Raw genomic sequence first — 20,117 nt, 5'->3', positions numbered from 1 at the left:
AACACTAGAAGTGGAGGGGCAGCCCACTGTTGTTGTGCGTGGGTCACGGAGAAGAGAGAGAGGAGGGGTCCGGAGCGAAGAGGAAACACAAATCTTTATTTGCGCTGGCACCTCAGAGTTGGGTGCTAGAGAAACAGGTTGGGCCACGTGGAGGTAGCGAAAATGGCCGCCTCACGCAGTAACCTTTCCTGTGTCTGAACACCGGAGTGAAGCACTGGCAAGAGAGAGAGGTGCGGAAGAAGAAAGGCTTTTATAGGAGCAGCTTTCACGAGAATGGGAAGGGGGGAGGAGTAACCAAAGCACTCCAAATATCGCAGGGATATAGACAATGCCCTGAGGGCACAACATGGCTGAACAGGCACTGTGAGAATGTCCCAACTCTCGCGGGAACTAGCAGTAGCCTGAGGGGACAACACGGCAGATGTGACTGCATTGGCACAATTTCCCAGCAGCCTGTAAGCTTCCTGGTGGACACCGGGGCCCAACACTCAGTCCTCACCCAGCTGCTAGGATGATTAGACAATAAACAGAGCTGGGTGCAGGGAGCCATGGGAAAGAAGATCTATAACTGGACCACTAAAAGAAGGGTTAACCTAAGCACAGGCCAGGTCACACACTTCTTTATGGTCATTCCGGAATGTCTAGCACCACTACTAGGACGAGACCTTCTGAACAAAGTAGGGGCTAGGATACATTTTGAAAGGGAAAGGATTAGAGTAATTGACCACCAAAATCAGCCCCTACAAGTCTTGACCATGTCCTTGGTAGATGAATACCGCCTCTATGATACAACAAAGGCTGGGGAAACCTTATCAGGATGGTGGCTGCAGGCTTATCCCCAAGCATGGGCAGAAACAGGGGGCCCCGGATTGGCAGTGAAACAGGCCCCCCTGTTCATAGAACTTAAACCTGGGGTTGAACCAGTCCACATTAAACAATACCCAATGACATTTTAAGCAAGGATGAGAATCACCCCTCACATACAATGCCTTTTAGATCAGGGAATCTTGAAGCAATGCAGGTTACCATGGAACACCCCCCTTTTGCCTGTAAAGAAATCTGGAATTGGAGATTATCAGCCTGTACAGGACCTAAGGGAGGTAAATGCCAGAACTATGGACATACACCCCACAGTACCTAACCCTTATACTTTATTGTCGGCTCTGGCCCCAACCCATGTTTGGTACACTATATTGGACTTGAAAGATGCATTTTTCAGCCTGCCACTGGCACCTAAAAGCCAGGAAGTTTTTGCTTTTGAGTGGATCGATGAGTCCCGTGGCATCGTGGGACAGTTGACCTGGACCAGGCTCCCTCAGGGATTCAAGAACCCACCTACTTTGTTCAACAAGGCACTACACCTAGTGAGTACAGAAATGCCCACCCACAGCTGATGCATCTGCAATATGTTGACAACCTTCTCCTAGCTGCCCCAGATAGGGAACTGTGCATAGAAGGGACTAAGGACTTATTGCAGACACTTGGACAACTGGGATATAGGGCCAGTGCCAAGAAAGCACAGATCTGCAAAGAAGAGGTTGTCTCCTTGGGGTATAACCTGAGAGATGGGCAGAGGTGGCTCACCCAAGCAATGAAGCAGACGATTCTGGGCACACTGACCCCCACCAATAAGAGGGGGATGAGAGAGTTCCTAGGATCAGTGGCATACCGCCACTTATGGATCCCTGGGTTTGCAGAAATTGCTCGACCCCTATATGAAGGCGCGGCTGAAAACAGAGAGTGGGGGTGGACTGAGGATATGGACTTGGCTTTCCATCAGCTCAAAGAAGCCCTCCTGTCAGCACCTGCCTTGACCCTCCCAGACCCCATAAAGCCTTTTCAGCTGTTCATAGACGAGAAAAAGGGGATAGCTAAAGGGGTACTGACCCAGGTATTGGGACCCTGGAAGCGGCCAGTCACTTATCTTTCAAAAAAACTAGACCCAGTGGCAGCAGGATGGCCACCCTGCCTACGGATAATAGCGGCCACAGCTACATTGGTAATAGATGCAGATAAGCTGACTTTGGGGCAGTCTCTAAAGATTACCACTCCACATGCTATTGAAAGGGTATTGAAACAACCCCCAGGAAAATGGATGAGCGATGCCAGACTAACCCACTTTCAAGGTCTCCTCCTAGACTCCCCAAGAATTCAATTCGTAGCCCCATCTGCTTTAAACCTGGCTACCCTCCTGGAAGCAGATTTACAAGAGCAGCATGACTGCATGGAGTTGTTAGCTGCAACACAGGTGATCCGAGTGGACCTGAAGGACCAGAAGCTGCCTGATAGTGACTTTGGTACACCGATGGGAGCAGTTACATAGAGAAAGGAATTTGGTATGCCGGGGTGGCCATGGTGAACGGGAAGGGACAGGTAATTTGGAGTCAGGCCCTGCCACCTGGGACCTCAGCCCAGAAAGCTGAGTTGATTGCGCTGACTGAGGCCCTTAGGAAGGCAGAGGGAAAAAAGCTCACTGTGTACACCGACAGCAGGTACGTGTTTGCTACTGCCCATGTTCACGGGGCTATTTACTTGGAAAGAGGCCTGTTCACAGCAGAAGGGAGAGAAATCAAAAATGAAAAAGAGATACTAGATCTCCTAGAAGCAGTGATGCTGCCCTCCAAATTGACTATCATCCATTGTCCAGGACATCAGAAGGGAGAGGACCCCATGGCTAAAGGAAATCAGGCGGCCAACCAAGTGGCCAGAGAAGCAGCTAAAGAAAAGAGTGTACTAGTCCTCCAAGGTCCAGGGACGAGGGAGCTACCACCCCAACCAGAATATGATGAAGAAGATCTGCAGTGGATTCAGGCTCAGGGAAAAACTGAAGAAATTAACTCTTGGACCTACAGCAAAGAGCCATGGAGCATACTGCTTCCAAAAACATTGGGCCAGCACCTTCTACAAAAGCATCACAGCAGCACCCACTTGGGAGTAAAAAAGATGACCCAGCTTTTGCAGAATGCAGACCTTAGGTTCAGAGATAGCTGTAAGGAAGCTGAAGAGATAGTCCGGACCTGCAGGGCCTGCCAAACAATGCAGCAAAGCAGCGCTCAGAAGATAATAGGGACCAGAATCAGAGGTGATAGACTGGGGATGATGTGGGAAGTAGACTTCACTGAGGTAAGGCCTGGCAGGTATGGCTATAGATATGATAGATACCTTGTTATGATAGATACCTTTTCAGGATGGGTAGAGGTGTTCCCCACTAAAAATGAGACTGCTAAGAACGTAGTTAAAGTTATTTTAGAAGAAATAGTGCCCCGGTACGGGACACCATGGAAGATAGGGTCAGATAATGTGACAGCGTTCATGGCCCAGATAACCAGAGATATAGCAAAACAGTTCGGGATCAATTGGAAACTACATTGTGCATATAATATCCAAAGCTCAGGACAGGTAGAAAGAATGAACAGAACAATTAAGGAGACCCTATCCAAATTGGCAATAGAGACTGGCGGAGACTGGGTGACCCTCCGTCCCTTCGCTCTGTTTAGGGTCAGAAACACTCCCTATACCGGCGTGTACACTCCTTATGAAATATTGTATGGGAGGCCTCCTCCCCAAATGTCACTACATCCTGAAGTTACAAACACTGAGGGAGAAGATTTGACCAGGGCCCTAAAAGCCCTGGCAATGGTACATGCAAGCATTTGGAAAATGGTTAAGCAAATATATGACAAAGAAAGAGAAACCTGGGGCCCCGTTGGTTCGGGACATAAGTTCAATCCAGGAGATTGGGTCTGGGTAAAGAGGCACCAAGTCAGAATGTTGGAGCCCAAATGGAAAGGCCCATATCAAGTTATTTTTGTTACCCCTACTGCTTTAAAGGTTCATGGACTAACTCCCTGGGTTCACTACAGCCACTCTAAAAAGGCCAGTCCGGAGCATATTCCTGGCTGGATGGTGGAGCAGGACCCTGAGAAACCATTACGTGTCCACCTAAAGAAGAAAACATGAGGCTGAAAACTGTATGCTCCTGGGGACCCTCCTCTGGATTGTTCTGCCAACCGGGAATGAGGTACTTTGTGACCCTGACCAGCAGCATCCCACAATGGAAGAGGTACAGTGGTGGGGTATCCCTTTGCCCCCCACACAGCGTCCCAGATTCAGCCTCAAGGAGATGCTGGCCTTGGAGCGACCCCAGTACATCCCGGCCCCACCTCTAGCGGGGGGTGGGGTGGGTGGAATTTGACTTTAAGAGATTAGCAGACAGGGAATTCTTCAAGGCTCTTGAAGAATATGTCGAGTCTGCACATGGGACCCAGCTGCCTTGTGTCCAACTAATCCCCCAGACACGGGCCCTAAGAGGACTGAGCCGCCTGCTCCCCCCCCACCCCCCCCTCAAGGAACAGTAGCCTCTAACTTCCCTGACGACCTCTCCACTGTGGCCGCTGATTAAAGGAACTTTTCAAGTCCTAAATAGGACTCTCCCTGAACTAACACAGCCCTGTTGGTTATGCTTTCATATTCTGCCCCCCTTTTATGAGGTAGTAGCAGTAACAAACCCTGGCCCTAGCTTGCCATCCATTCCCTTTGGAGACTCTTCCCCACTACAGGGATGTCCAGATGACCAGAGACCAGGAGTGAAAGTCTCTCCCCTCGAGATCAAGGGAAACGGGATGTGTATTGTCAGTGGCACACTGACAGTGCAGGTAGACTACCCCTGTAACAGCAGCTCCACCTTTATAGTAAAGTGGGGTGACCAGGGTTATTACAAAGCCCCGGAAGGAATGTGGTGGACATGCAAACAGCTAGGACTTAGAAGATGTATCCCAAAATAGATGCTTGACCCCTCAGGAGATTACTGCCTACTGGTCATGATCTTACCTAAGATTATGTATCACTCTGGCAGGGATTTCCTAGAAGAAGAGTACCAACCTGTAGTACAGCTCTGACCAAAATGGGCCATTGGGGTGGTAATTGTCATGGTAGCCACCCTTCTGGGGGCTGCAGGAGCGGCCCTAGGAGGACCGGCCTTAGGGACCCAGGAAGGACATCTCGTGTCCCTGAGAGAGGCAGTGGATGCTGACCTTGAACAGATTGAACAGTCTATCTCTAGCCTTGAACAATCTCTCACCTCCCTGTCAGAGGTGGTCTTACAGAACAGACAGAGATTAGATTTTCTTTACCTTCGACAGGGAGGCCTCTGTGTGGCCCTAAGAGAAGAATGCTGCTTCTATGCCGACCACACAGGGGTGGTAAGAGATTCCATGCAGAAACTGAAAGAAGGGCTTGAAAAGAGAAAATGAGAGAGGCTCCAAAGACAGAGTTGGTTTGAGTCTTGGTTTAACTCTTCCCCATGTTTAACCACCTTTCTCAGCTCCCTGATAGGATCTATTGTGTTGCTCCTTCTGGTGGTTACGTTTGGGCCTTGCCTGTTAAATAAGCTTGTGACATTTGTCAAAGGCAGAATAGAGACCGTTCAGCTCCTGGTCCTCAGACAGCATCAGCGACACCAATACCAGGGAGTAAGACAAGACGAAGCTGAAATATAGCTAAGATTAGCTATGATATACATAAAAAGGGGGGTAAATGTTAGAAGGTAAAAATATTGTTCCAGAAATAAAAGGGTTAAGAAGTAAAAATTCGAGAAAATGGGCCCCTGGGAGGGGGCAGTAAGCCATTTGTTTGACAAGAATCAGTTGAGAAAACATTTCCTGCTGAGGGGAGATAACTACAAGGTCCCAACCGCTACCCCACTTCCTCCTGCTGTTGCTTGGAAAAATTTTTTTTAACTGCCAATAAAGCTGACATGCCACTTGTCACATAGACCCCTTGTCCTTAGCCCTATATATGCTCAGTAGAAACTGTAATCAGGGTCGAGCATTTCTTTTTTTTTTTTCCAAGTCCTCCCCCCATATATTTTTTTTATAATTTATTTCTTTATTGGGGAATTAATGTTTTACATTCAACAGTAAACACAATAGTTTGTACATGCATAACATTCCCCACATTCCCATTTAACAATACAACCCCCACTATGTCATTCATCATCTTTCATGGACCTGTATTTTCCCCACCCCAGAGTCTTTTACTTTGGTGCAATACGCCAATTCCATTTCAGGTTCGACTTGTGTTTTCTTTTCTAATCTTGTTTTTCAACTTCTGCCTGAGAGTGAGATCATCCCATATTCATCCTTCTGTTTCTGACTTATTTCACTCAACATGATTTTTTCAAGGTCCATCCAAGATCGGCTGAAAACGGTGAAGTCACCATTTTTTACAGCTGAGTAGTATTCCATTGTGTATATAGACCACAACTTGCTCAGTCACTCATCTGTTGTTGGACATCTGGGTTGCTTCCATGTTTTGGCTATTACAAATTGTGCTGCCAAGAACATATGTGTACACAGATCTTTTTGGATGGATGTGTTGGGTTCCTTAGGATATATCCCCAGGAGGGGAATTGCAGGGTCATAGATAGGTCCATTTCTAGCCTTCTGAGAGTTCTCCAGACTGTTCTCCACAGAGGTTGGACCAATTGACATTCCCACCAGCAGTGCAGGAGGGTTCCTTTGACCCCACACCCTCTCCAGCATTTGCTGCTGTTACCTTTTCTGATGTAGGACATTCTCACAGGAGTGAAGTGATATCTCATTGTTGTCTTGATTTGCATTTCTCTGACAATTAGAGACTTGGAACATTTTTTCATGTGTTTCTCAGCCTTTTGGATCTCTCCTGTGGTGAATATTCTGTCCAAGTCCTCCCCCCATTTTTGGATGGGGTTATTTGTTGTCTTGTTGTTGAGTCTGGCAAGCTCTTTATATATTTTGGTTATTAAACTCTTATCTGATGTATGGCATGTAAAGATCTTCTCCCATTCTGTGAGGGGTCTCTTGGTTTGGGTAGTGGTTTCTTTTGCTGTGAAGAAGCTTTTAAATTTGATGTAGTCCCATAGGTTTATACTTGCCTTAGTCTTCTTTGTAATTGGATTCGTTTCATTGAAAATGTCTTTAAAATTTATGCGGAAAAGAGTTCTGCCAATATTTTCCTCAAAGTATTTGATAGTTTGTGGTCTAACATCCAAGTCCTTGATCCACTTGGAATTTACTTTTGTATTTGGTGAAATACAGTGGTTCAGTTTCATTCTTTTGCATGTTTCAACCCATTGTTTCCAACACCATTTGTTGAAGAGACTCTGCTTTCCCCATGTAATAGTCTGGGCCCCTTTGTCAAAGATTAGATGTCCATAGGTGTGGGGCCTCATTTCTGGGCTCTCAATTCTATTCCACTGGTCAGTGTGTCTGTTCATGTTCCAGTACCAAGCAGTTTTGATGATAATGGCCCTATAATACAGTTTGAGATCTGGGAGTGTGATGCCTCCAGTTCTGTTCTTTTTTCTCAAGATTGTTTTGGCAATTCTAGGTCTTTTCTGGTTCCAGATAAACATTTGTAGCATTTGTTCTATTCTCCTAAAAAATGTGCTTGGGATCTTGATGGGGATAGCATTCAATTTGTAGATGACTCTGGGTAGTATATTCATTTTGATGATGTTAATTCTTCCAACCCATGAACATGGAATATCTTTCCACTTCTTTGTGTCTTTTTCAATTTCTTTGAATAGTGACTCATAATTTTCAGTATACAAGTCTTTCACTTCTTTGGTTAGATTTACTCCTAGATATTTTATTGTTCTTGTTGCTATAGTAAAAGGAATTGATTTCTGGATTTCAATTTCTTCTAACTTAGTGTTTGCATAGAGGAATGCCACTGACTCTTGAATGTTAATTTTGTAGTTTGACACCTTACTGTATTGCCTGATGATTTCCAAAAGCTTCTTGCTTGATTCCTTAGGTTTTTCCATGTATACTATCATGTCATCTGCAAATAAGGAGAGTTTGACTTCTTCTCTTCCAATCTGTATTCCTTTAATTCCTTGCTCCTGCCTGATTGCTATGGCAAGAACTTCCAACACTATGTTGAATAGTAATGGTGATAGTGGGCAGCCCTGTCTAGTACCTGATCTAAGTGGAAATGCTTCCAGTTTTTCACCATTGAGTATGATGTTGGCTGTAGGTTTGCTATATATAGACTACACTATCTTGAGGAATTTTCCATCTATTCCCATTTTTTGTAGTGTTTTGATCAAAAAGGGATGTTGTATTTTGTCAAAGGCTTTCTCTGCATATATTGATATGACCATGTGGTTTTTGGTCTTGCTTTTGTTGATGTGGTGGATCAATTGATTGATTTACGTATATTAATCCAACCTTGCTTGCCTGGGATAAACCCCACTTGGTCATGATGAACAATCTTTTTGATATACTGCTGTATCCGGTTGGCTAGAATTTTGTTCAATATTTTCACATCTATGTTCATCAGAGATATTGGTCTGTAGTTTTCTTTTTTGGTTGTGTCCCTGTCTGCTTTTGGTATCAGGGTGATGTTGGCTTCATAGAAGCTGGCAGGGAGTATTCCAGTGTCTTCAATCTTCTGAAAGACTTTTAAAAATAGAGGTATTAGTTCTTCTTTGAAGGTTTTGTAGAATTCATTTGTAAAACCATCTGGTCCGGGACTTTGATTTTTGGGAAGATTTTTGATAACTGTTTCAATTTCATGAGCTGTGATGGGCCTGTTCATGTTATCCACTTCCTCTTTACTTAGTTTTGGAAGTTGGTAGGTATCTAGGAAATCGTCCATTTCTTCCAGGTTCTCTAGCTTGGTGGCATATAGTTGTTCATAGAAGCCTCGCATGATGTGTTGAATTTCTGCAGTGTCTGTTGTGATATCTCCTCTTTCATTTACTATCCGATTTATTTGGGTCTTCTCCCTTTTTTTTTTTTTTTGTGAGTCTGGTTAGAGGTTTGTCGATTTTGTTTACTCTTTCGAAGAACCAACATTTACTTTCGTTGATCTTTTGTATGGTTTTCCTATTCTCAATGTTATTTATTTCTGCCCTAACTTTAGTGATTTCTGTCCTTCTGGTTGCTTTAGGGTTCCTTTGTTGTTCTTCTTCTAGGCCTTTAAGATGTGCAATCAGGCTGTTTATTTGTGCTTTCTCTTGTTTCCTAATGTGTGCTTGTATAGCTATGAACTTCCCTCTCAGTACTGCCTTAGCTGTGTCCCAAATATTTTGATAGCTTGTGTCTTCATTTTCATTGAAGTCTCGAAGCATTTTGATTTCTTCCTTGATTTCCTCTTTGACCCAGAAGTTGTTAAGAAGTGTACTGTTGAGCTTCCACATTTTGGCACTGTTACTAATCTTTTGTTGATTGTTAAGTGTTAGTTTAATTCCACTGTGGTCTGAGAAGATGCTTCGGATGATTTCAGTGCTCTTGAAAAGGCTGATGCTGTCTTTGTGGCCTAACATATGGTCTATCCTTGAGAATGATCCATGTGGATTTGAGTAAAATGTGTATTCCAGTTTCTTGGGATGAATGACTCTGAAAATGTCCAATAGTTCTAGTTTATCTATCTCTTCATTTAGCTCCCTTATGTCTTTATTGATTTTCTTCCTGGATGATCTGTCAAGTTGAGAGAGTGGGGTGTTGAAGTCCCCTACTATGATTGTGTTACTATTAACATATTGCTGTAGCTCTTTCAGTAGAAGTTTGATGTATTTAGATGGCTTCTCATTGGGTGCATAGATGTTAATAATTGTTAAGTCCTCTTGATTGACTGATCCTCTGAGCATTAAGTAGTGTCCATTCCTATCTTTTTTAATCTTATCTATTTTAAAGTCTACCATGTCAGATATGAGAATAGCTGCTCCTGCCCTTTTTTGTGGGCCATTGGCTTGTATGATAGTTTTCCATCCTTTCACTTTAAGTCTGTGTTTGTCTTGTTGAGTTAGGTGGGTTTCCTGTAGACAGCATATTGTTGGGTAGTGTTTTCTGATCCATCTTCCTACTCTGTGTCTTTTAATAGGTGAATTCATGCCATTGACATTTATTGATATCAAAGATTGAAGATATTTTAACACCATTCTTGTAGCGTTTTAGAGTGTTTTGATATATGTCCTATTTGTGGTGGTCTGGTTGTTTATAGGAGACCTTTCAGAACTTCCTTCAGGGCAGGCTTGGCGATGGTTGCTTCCTTCAACTGTTGCTTGTCTGAGAAGGTTTTGATGCCTCCATCTAGTCTGAATGAGAGTCTAGCAGGATATAGTATTCTTGGCTGAAAGCCTTTCTCATTGAGCACTCGATAGATATCTTGCCATTCTCTTCTGGCCTGTAGTGTTTGTATGGAGAAGTCTGCTGCTAATCTTATGGGTTTTCCTTTGTAGGTGACTCTTTGTTTTTCTCTTGCAGCCTTCAGGATCCTTTCTTTATCCTTATTCATTTCCATTCTAAGTATGATATGTCTTGGTGTCTTTAGGTCTGGGTTAATTCTGTTTGGGACCCTCTGGGCTTCTTGAATTTTTATATCTTTGATGTTGTCTAGACTAGAGAAGTTTTCAGCAACTATGGCCTGGAAAATGCTTTCTTCCTCTCCTTCTCTTTCTTCCTCTGGTATGCCAATAATGCATATTTTGTTTCTTTTGAAGTCATCTAATAGGACTCTGTTGTTGTTTTCAGCATCTCTTAATCTCTTTTTGAGATCTCTTACTTCTTTTTTAGTTGTCTCTAATTCATCCTCAATCTTGCTAATTCTGTCTTCAGCCTCATTGATTCTATTCTCTCTGCCCTCTACTGTTTTCTGGAGTTCATCTATTTTGTTGCCCTGCTCTGAGACTGTTTTAGCTTGTTCAGCTAGTTGCCTTCTTAGCTCAGTGATTTCAGCTTTCAGCTCTCTAGTAACCATGAGATAATTAGTATTTTCTTCCATATTCTCATTTGTTGTTCCTGCATTTCTGATTACAATTTTTTCAAATTCTTTACTCACTCCTGTGATTATTTCCTTAGCTAATGTTTGGATGTTGAACTCATTATTTTGTGCTTCACCCTCTGGAGGACTTTTAGCTGGACTCTTGTCCTGGTTCGATTCTCCAATATTTTTCTTGTTGTTTTAACCATTTTATATATTATTTTATTAGTTCCCTTTATCAGTACTTTTCAAATTATTGATCACTATTTCCTGGATTGACTTGTGTCTAAGTAAGTTAATTAAAGGGTTCACAGTGGTGTAAGTTAACAGTTATTTCCAGGGTCGAGTATTTCTGACCACTACTGCATTGGTGACTTAGTGTGTTTGCCCCTGGCACCAGCTATTAAAGACTCTGTTGATTTTTACATCACTCTGGTCTCTTGGTTATTTCTGCGGACCACCAGACCCAACAGGAATAAATAAATAAAAAAAAAGAATAGGAAAGCTATCAAGGGAGGGGATTGGTTGAGGCTCCATGTTTATCTATTGCGGCCACCTCCTGGATCACCCAAGGGAGGGAATTGGTGTTGGGAACTGTGTGGAAATGTACCCCTACTGTCCTATGGTCTCATAACTATTTCCCATTTGTAAATAAAAATTTAAAAAAAGATAGATACTTACAACACTGCTTCACCATTCATGAAGCTTCCCCCCTGCTGGTGGGGACTGGGTGGTGTGAACCTGTTTCCTTGCACATGGTAACATGCAGTTAACCAGATGCACCATTGTCTGGTCCCAGAGCTCAGATATGGCAGCCATGAAGTTCTCAGTTGAACCCCTGGCAAAACATAAAATAATAGACTTGGGCAGGTGTAGATAGTATAATGTTTATGCAAAGAGACCTTCATGCCTGAGGCTCCAAAATCCCAGGTTCAATCCCCCATACCTCCATTAGCCAAAGCTGAGCAGTGTTCTGGTATAATAAATAAATAAATAAATAAATAAATAACACACTGTATTCAGGCTTAATTAAAAAAAGTCAAAATAAGATATTTGGTAATTTATTGGGGGGCTGGACAGTGGCATACCTGGTTAAATGCACATAATACAAGATATTTGCTAATTTCCTGGATTACTTTACTTACTTTACAAGCCAATTTTCACTTGTGATTAATAGTAATTTACAAGATTAAGAGATTACAGCTGGAATACTTTAGAAGGGTGGTTAAAAACAACAAAACCAGTAATTATGTGACTTGCAAATAGAACAATTTGGAAGCAATTTAACATGTTGAAAGAATCTACCTGTAGAACATTATTACGGACTATAATACTATGTGTTTTCCACTTTAGACATTAAACAATCATGTAATAACAATGAAAAATAAAATAGGACAAATGAAAATTATTTTAGCAGGGAGACAACATCTTCCTTTGGTTCTGGTTCTGTATTTGTCACACCAATGGAAGGTAGTATCAACTTGAAGGTGACTTACTTCTATTCCTAACTTGTGTAGTCAGCTTTTGGTGTAGACATTTTCTGTGGCCTGTGGAGAATGTGAGGCAACTGTGGGGCCTGGGGGAGAGAAGATTCCTAGGTAATTAATTTTAATTTTAATCAATCAATCAATCAGTCAGTCAATCAGAGAGAGAATCAGGTATCACTTTGGCAGAGCATCACACACACAATGCTTGAGAATGAACTTAGGACTTCATGATTATAAGCCCAACATTTTAGTCTCTTCATTACCTCCTGAGTATCATTAGGCAATTCTCCTCTCTCTTCCTACCCCTCTTTCCCCCTTCCTTCCCTCCCTCTCTGTGGCCAGAGAGAAGGGAGAGTCCGAAGGGGTCTGTGTCTGCTCTGTGGGTATCAGGCTACTCTTGCACTCTTGTGCTGATGTAAACTGCACATTTCAGGCAGTGTACCTGAGGCTGCTGAAGGCCACAAAGTGAGTGACTTCTTCCATGGCTGTGCCATTGAGAGCATGAGTGGGACTTCCTCAGATAAAGTATTTGTTTGCTGTCCGGTATTTTTGCAGAGTGAACTATCTATAACCCTGGTTTGAGTTTATTGGGTTGTAGGACCTCTGGCTGTGTTCTTCTCTACAAGGACTTCCTGTGATATCTACTCCCTGGGAACTCAGTTAACTATTGAACGTTTTCCCCCTCCACCCATCCCTAAGCTCAGTTGAAGACTGGTGGGAATGTAGTTGACATTTCCTCTTGCCCATGGGGAGGGTTGCCCCATAGAGAGAAGAAAGGGTTTTTTTGGGGGGTGGGGTGGGGTAGATAGCATAATGGTTATGCAAAGAGACTCTTCTCCTCCTCTCCTGCCTGAGGCTACAAAGTCCCTGAGCAGTGCTCTGGTAAAAAAGAGATAGAGAGAGAGAGCTGGAGGTAGAAATGGAGATGGAGGATGAGGAGGAGGAGGATGAGGAGAAGAAGAAAAAGGAGAATAAGAAAGTGACTATGGTGGGAGAGACAAAGGACCAAACATCCTTAGACCTCCTGCATTATGGTTTTTGAGGAATACTGGGTTCTATTGCAATTTGAAACACCTGTGACAACTATAGGCAGACACCTTTAACTAGAGCCATCTAGGAATGAGCAAGAGAGGGCATCATTTTGACAACCCACAGTGTCCTCAGAGCCCCCCTTCCCTCCCCTCCCACTCCCCTTCTCTCTCCCCTGGCCCTATCATCCTCTCCCCTCCCCTTCCCATCCCCTCTCCTACCCCCCCTCTTCTCCCTCCCCTCTCCTCTATCCTCCCCTTCCTTACCCCTTATTTTTTTATAGTATTTTTGAAGAAATATTTATTTTCCCTTTTTGTTGCCTTTTTTTTTTGCCTCCAGGGTTATTGCTGGGGCTCAGTGCCTGCACCATGAATCCAGTGCTCCTGGAGGCCATTTCCCCCTCCTTTTGTTGCCCTTGTTGTTTTAGCCTTGTTGTGGTTATTATTGTTATTGTTGATGCTGTTCGTTGTTGGATAGGACAGAGAGAAATGGAGAGAGGAGGGGAAGACAGACAGGGGGAGAGAAAGACACCTTTAGACCTGCTTCACCGCAGGTGAAGTGACTCTGTGAAGTGACTCTGTTGAGGTGGGGAGCTGGGGGCTCCAACTGGGATCCTTACTCTGGTCCTTGCACCTTGCGCCATGTGCGCTTAACCTGTTGCGCCACCACTGGACCCCTGTTGCCCTTTTTTATTGTTGTTGTAGTTATTGATGTCATTGTTGTTAGATAGGACAGAGAGAAATGGAAAGAGGAGGGGAAGACAGAGAGGGGAAGCGACTGCCATTTTTCTCTGTCCTATCTAAGAATGATGACATCAATAATAACAACAACAATAATAACTACAACGATGAAAAACAACAAGAACAACAAAAGGGAAAATAAATAAACAGGTATAAAAATTTAAAAAATAAACCAAATAGAAATATAGAGAGAAGGAAAAAAAGAGTGAAAGAGTGTAAGAAAAGTTGTAAGGAAGAAAAAGTGCTTAGCTGTTGCCTGCATACTGGTACCAGGGCATGCTCTCTATCTTGTGTAAGATTTTCTGTATCAGAATGGAGTTGACCTCTTGGAGGGACTTTTCTTTTCTTTCTTTCTTTCTTTTTTTTTAAAGATTTTATTTATTTATTAATAAGAAATATAGGAGGAGAGAGAGAAAGAACCTGGCATCACTCTGGTATATGTGCTGCTAGGGATTGAACTCAGGACCTCCTGCTTGAAAGTCCACTGTGCCATTTCCCAGACTACTCTTTTGGGGTCTTGATCCTGAGAATGACCTACTATTCCCCACCAGTTAGTCTGCTGCTCCTTTCCTGGGAATCTGGACATCCAAGGGAAGCCTTGGAGGTCCTCTCTGGCCTTTGCCAAATGTCCTATTTGCAATATCAGACAGAGGATACATACATTTTGAAACTTTACCCTTTACTCTTTTTTTCCCCCAGTCTTTTATTATCTCAGATATGCATTTTCTTAAGCTATGGAGTTGTCTCTCAGCCAACAGAGCTCACAGCTCACTGTCATGAGCTTTTCTCTAAGCTTTGATAGTAACGCATGGTTCTTTTAAGTTTTTCTGAAAGGGTTTTGGCTTGTTTCTTACAAGTGTCTAGTTATTTGCATTAATGGCTAGTCATGTCATCTGCCTTTGAAGGATTCTTCTGTGCTTTTTCAGGGTACAGTTTCTCTAAATTGAGTGTCTGATGAAAATTACTTCTTTTTTCTAGATACAGTACAAAGAGGGCTTGAAAATTCTACTGGAGATCTGTCATATCTCTTACTTCCCCCCCCCCCCAACTGCAATGAAGATTTTCCATTTTGGACATGTTTCATGTAATCTTTTACTTATTTATATTTTAAAGTGTTTTTTGGGATGAACTCAGGGCCTTGTGCATATTAGATATTACTGAATTTAATTTATTATTACTTTTTAAATTTTAGCTGGAGAGTCAGTGAAATAACTCATTTGGATAATGAGTCAGTGAAATAACTCATCTACTTTGTTGTCTCTGTAACCTAGGTTCAAACCTACCTGATCCCTGTTGCATTGAAGAAAGCTTCTGTGTTGTGTTCTCTTTCATTCTCTCTCTCTCTCTCTCTCTACCTTTTCTGTCTTTGTCTAAACAAAATAAAAAGGAGAGATAGAAGGAGGAGCGACAGACACACAGAGAAGAGAGACACTACAATACTACTCCATCATCCATGGAACTCCCCTAGTATTCTCTATGGTACCCCATGTGGTGCGGGGTCTTGAACTCAGGACAGTGCACATGATAAGATTCATTCCTTGACCTCGAATAAATCCCTCTCCCCAATATTACCAGTAATCTCTATCAGTAACAACAAAATAGACCCCTGTGTGGGCCCCCCATAGAACCTTGCCCTCAACTTGGATCAACAATGGTAGAGAATGTTCCATCCTCTGAAGGGAGGATGGACAACATACTCCATGCTCCACCCGACAAAGATGGGTCCTGATAATGGGGCAGCTTGGAACATTCCTACTCATGACCACAGAATGTGAGCTCAGATCTATAGGGATGCAGAGGTCACACAGGCTCCTAAGCTAATTATGGGCCCCAGATCACATCAGATTAATGGGGTTTATAGTCAACAATATTTATACACCTTTCCCATATTTGGGAGCTACTCTCTTCCCTGATCCAGCTTTCTGTCCCTTTTCCAGCCATGACATCATCTCCCCAGACAATAACTTGGATCCACCTGCATATCAGATTTCAGGCTCAGGGGGAAAAAAATAGTACAGCTACAGGCCGTTTGAAATATAACTAAAATATGCCTACTAGCTATCTACAAAATGGAGGAGCCCCCAACACTTAATCTGCACTATTCCAGCCTTTAGGTCCATGATTGTTCAACAATTTGTTTGGCTTTGTATGTTAACTCTCTTTTCAACCACCAGGTTCCAGATGCTAGTATGATGCCGACCAGACTTCCCTGGACAGACAACCCCACCAATATGTCCTGGAGTTCCCACCCTACTAGGGAAAGAGAGAGACAGGCTGGGAGTATGGATCGACCAGTCAATGTCCATGTTCAGCAGGGAAGCAATTACAGAAGCCAGACCTTCCACCTTCTGTATCCCACAATGACCTTGGGTCCATACTCCCAGAGGGATAAAGAATAGGAAAGCTATCAGGGGAGGGGATGAGATGCAGAGTTCTGATGGTGGGAATTGTGTGGAGTTGTACCCCTCTTATCCTATGGTTTTGTCAGTGTTTCATATATATATATATATATATTTAAAATATGTATAAAATATATATTCATTCCTTCTGAAGATAAGACTTCTCTGGTAATGTTAGACTTCAGCTCACCTTTTTTTTTTCTTCTTATTCCTACCTTGAGATTTTTTTTGTCTTGTGGTAGTTTTTGGCACATCCATTTCACAACAACAACAACAAAAGGTTAGACAAAGCAATTCTTCTCCTGGGAATATATCCTAAGGAACCAAAAATACCCATCCAAAAAGATTTGTGTATACCTATGTTCATAGCAGCACAATCTGATAGCAAAAACCTGAGAGCAAGTAGAACAACAACAGATGAGTGGCTAAGAAAGTTGTGGTATCACTGGTACCACACGTACCAGGGTGAAGTCTGGTTCTTTCTCTCCCCCTAGCTTTCTCATTAGTAAAAATAAAATAAAATAAAATAAAATAAAATAAAATAAAGAAAGTATGTCACCCAGAATAGACAGAGAACTACAGTGCTGGTGGATGGGAAGGAGCTAAGGAGAAGCTAGGTCTTATGGACAAAGACAAAGCAAGGAGTCTTGACAGAAAGAGCACCAAACAGACCACTCTGGTGACAATCCACCGTAGACAAGGGGAGCGTGAAGGGAGTCAGGAGACCAGCATGGACAACACTGCTGCAGTCAGGGCATCAAAAGGCAGGCAAGATGACCTGGTCCAGGACAACAGCACTGAGACCAAAAAAAAAAAAAAAAAAAGAAAAGAAAGTTGTGGTATATATACATAATGGAATACTACTCAGCTTTTAAGAATGATGAATTTGCCGTCTTCACCTTATCTTGGGTAGAGCTTGAAAGAATCCTGTTAAGTAACATAAACCAGAAAAAGAAGGATAAATATGAGGTGATCTTACTTGTGGGCAGAAGTTGAGAAATAATAAAAGAAAGGGAAATCAATATTAAACCAGTAATAAAATATAAAACACAAATAAAAATAACAGGAAGGGAAACAAGTAGAACTTGGATTGGCTTTTGTGTATTTGCACCTAAGTAAAGGACTGGGATTCGGGGGAGGGGAAACTTTCAGGTCCTGGTGCACAATGGTGGAGGAGGACCTAGGTAGGGGGTGAGAGTGTTTTGCAGAAAACTGAGAAATTTTACACATGTTACAACAACTGTATTCACTGTAAAACATTAATAGGAGGAGTTCCAGTGAAGTTAGGATAAAGCTTTTCAAATATATGTTGACTTTCCCCTAGAGGGAGAAAACCTTCAGTATCCAGTTTATCTCTACTGAAGTCTGATTTTTTTTTTTTTTTTAATGTGGTGCTTTGGAATGAGCTCAGGATCATGGAAAATGAATTATCAATAAGAAAAAGCAGCTTATTTTTTTCTGTTTAATATTTTTATATGAGAGAGAGAGAAAGAGGACAAAGCTCTGCTCTAGCATCCAGAGTACCACCGTCTTTGTCTTTGATGCTCTCATGTGGTGTTGGGACTTGAACTTGGGACCTTATGCAGTAAAATCATGTGCTCTAATTGACTAAGTAATTTCTTTATTGGGTGTTGGAATGTTAAATTTCCCTTACTTCTTTCTTTTCTTCCTTCATCCCTTCCTCCCGCCTACCTCCCCTCTTTCTTCCTCTCCCTTCCTTCCTAGATAGGGGATGAGAGAGAGACAGAGAAAGAGTGACACCATAACACTGCACCACTGTTATAAAGCTTCCTCTTAGCATGGTGCTCTATGGCTTGGTCTACTAGGTGAGCTATTTATTACCTTGCTCCCAGTTTAAGGAATGCTGTTTCTTTCTTTCTTCCTTCCTTCCTTCCTTTCTTCCTTCCTTCCTCCCTTCCTCCCTCCCCTGCCTTTTTTTCTTTCTTTTTTCTTTCAAATATTGATAATGATAAAATAAATCTAACCATGATTAGCATAACTACATTGCATAGAAGTAAAGAGTTGGGCCTGATCTGAGGACCTTGGAAGTGTTGTTTCTGAGGAGATCAATATCTCCAGGACCATCAGGACACAGGGCATCACCCACCTTGGCCCACAAGCCACTTTGGGTCACCTTATGTCCGGAGTGCTCCTGGTCACAACTATCATCAGAGTATCAGAAGCATTCTTCTGGGAACCAGATTGGTTAACACTGACCCATACTCTCTTCCACCCCTATGTAGCTGTGAACTTTATATATAAAAAGTTGACCCTGTGGTCTAGGAGATGGCTCAGTGGATAAACTATTGGACTCTCAAGCAGGAAGTCCCGAGTTCAGTCTCTGGCAGCACAAGTACCAGGGTGATATTTGGTTCTGTCTTTCTCTCCTCCTATCTTTCTCATCAATCAGTCAATCAATCAATCTTAAAAAAAGTTGGCTCATACAAAATATGCTAAATGTAGGATTCAAAACCTAGTACATTTACTGAGTGGTACACAAGCACTATTAATGTATTCTAGACCATTTTTAATCACTCCAACCCCAATATTTCAGTTGACTTGACACATTGTTGTTCTTCACCACTGTAGTTTCTGATTTTCACCTATTATACTATATAGCTGAATCTAGTACCCCCTTGCACCCCTACTTTCCTAGAAATGTAGGTTTCAGGTTGAGGAGGAACAAGAGATGGGGTAGGAGCACAACTAAGACCTGGTTCAGGAAGGATAGTCAAGCTCACAAAGTCACGAAGTCAATCTCACTTGTCGTCCTCTGGCACCTATTGTCTCCACACTTTGTACCTCCACATAGGAGAATTTTTTTGTCTTTATGTGGGACCATGTGTTGTTTAGAGCCAGCGCTGTCATGAACTGGCTGTTTGGCAGAACCAATCTGGTCCTGGACAAGGGATCCAGGCATCCACGTGACATTAAGTTTGTGGCAACCAGTGGCCTAACCAAATTTAAGTGAGTCTGCACTGAGGTCTGGTGCATTGTGAACGCAAGTGCCACAGATACTCCCTGTCACAATTCCATCCCTCCCCCCCCTCAAAAAAAATGAGCAAACATTCATGACTGGGGCAGTAGAACAGCAGGTAGGATTGTCAGAGGCATTTAAGTCACTTAGAGTCTAAGAACACATCACAGATTCCATCAGGAGACCTACCTGTGAGTTCCTGGGAATATCTCACCCATATATTCCCGCTTCCTGCTCAGGGTACCCCTAATGTTCCATGCCTTATCCACATGTACTGTGCAAAGCAGTTTTAGTTTTACAGAAAAATTCAGCATAAAACACAAAGTTCTTATAAAGTTATACTCATATTTATTTTTAAAAACAGAGACAAGGAGAGGATGAAATAGTTTATAGCACTGACATTTCCTTCAATATGGTGGTGACCAGGCTTGGTGCACTATCCAAGTGTGCTATTTCTCTAATTTTTATTAATTAATCTATTTTTTGGGGGGCGGCAGGACTGGGAGTTTGCACGTGTGTACTCTCACTATTGTGGGATGCTTTTTCATTCAGATAAGGAGGGAGAGAGAGAGAGAGAGAGACTCCACACCACTGAAGTTTCTCCATTGCCATAGTACCTCCTTTTTGGTGCTGTGGGTCAAACTTGGGTAACATGCATGGCTAGGAATATACACTACTTGGTGATCTATCACCCTGGTCCTTTATTAAGTTAATTTGTTTAAATAAAAAAATAGCT

The 20,117-nt window shown here is 42.6% G+C and overlaps 1 protein-coding gene across 1 annotated transcript; it reads left to right on the top strand.

Annotated features, from left to right (window-relative positions):
* Positions 1–1,915: 1,915 nt before the first annotated feature.
* Positions 1,916–4,268, top strand: LOC132536978 (uncharacterized). Its single transcript, XM_060186450.1, has 2 exons — positions 1,916–3,123; positions 3,832–4,268. Exons 1-2 carry the CDS (start codon positions 2,353–2,355, stop codon positions 3,958–3,960), a joined length of 900 nt encoding a protein of 299 aa, XP_060042433.1. The 5' UTR covers positions 1,916–2,352; the 3' UTR covers positions 3,961–4,268.
* Positions 4,269–20,117: the final 15,849 nt, after the last annotated feature.

Source organism: Erinaceus europaeus, chromosome 2 (assembly GCF_950295315.1).
Source record: "Erinaceus europaeus chromosome 2, mEriEur2.1, whole genome shotgun sequence".
NCBI classification, from domain to species: domain Eukaryota; kingdom Metazoa; phylum Chordata; class Mammalia; order Eulipotyphla; family Erinaceidae; genus Erinaceus; species Erinaceus europaeus.
This window is presented reverse-complemented; position numbering and strand designations above follow the sequence as displayed.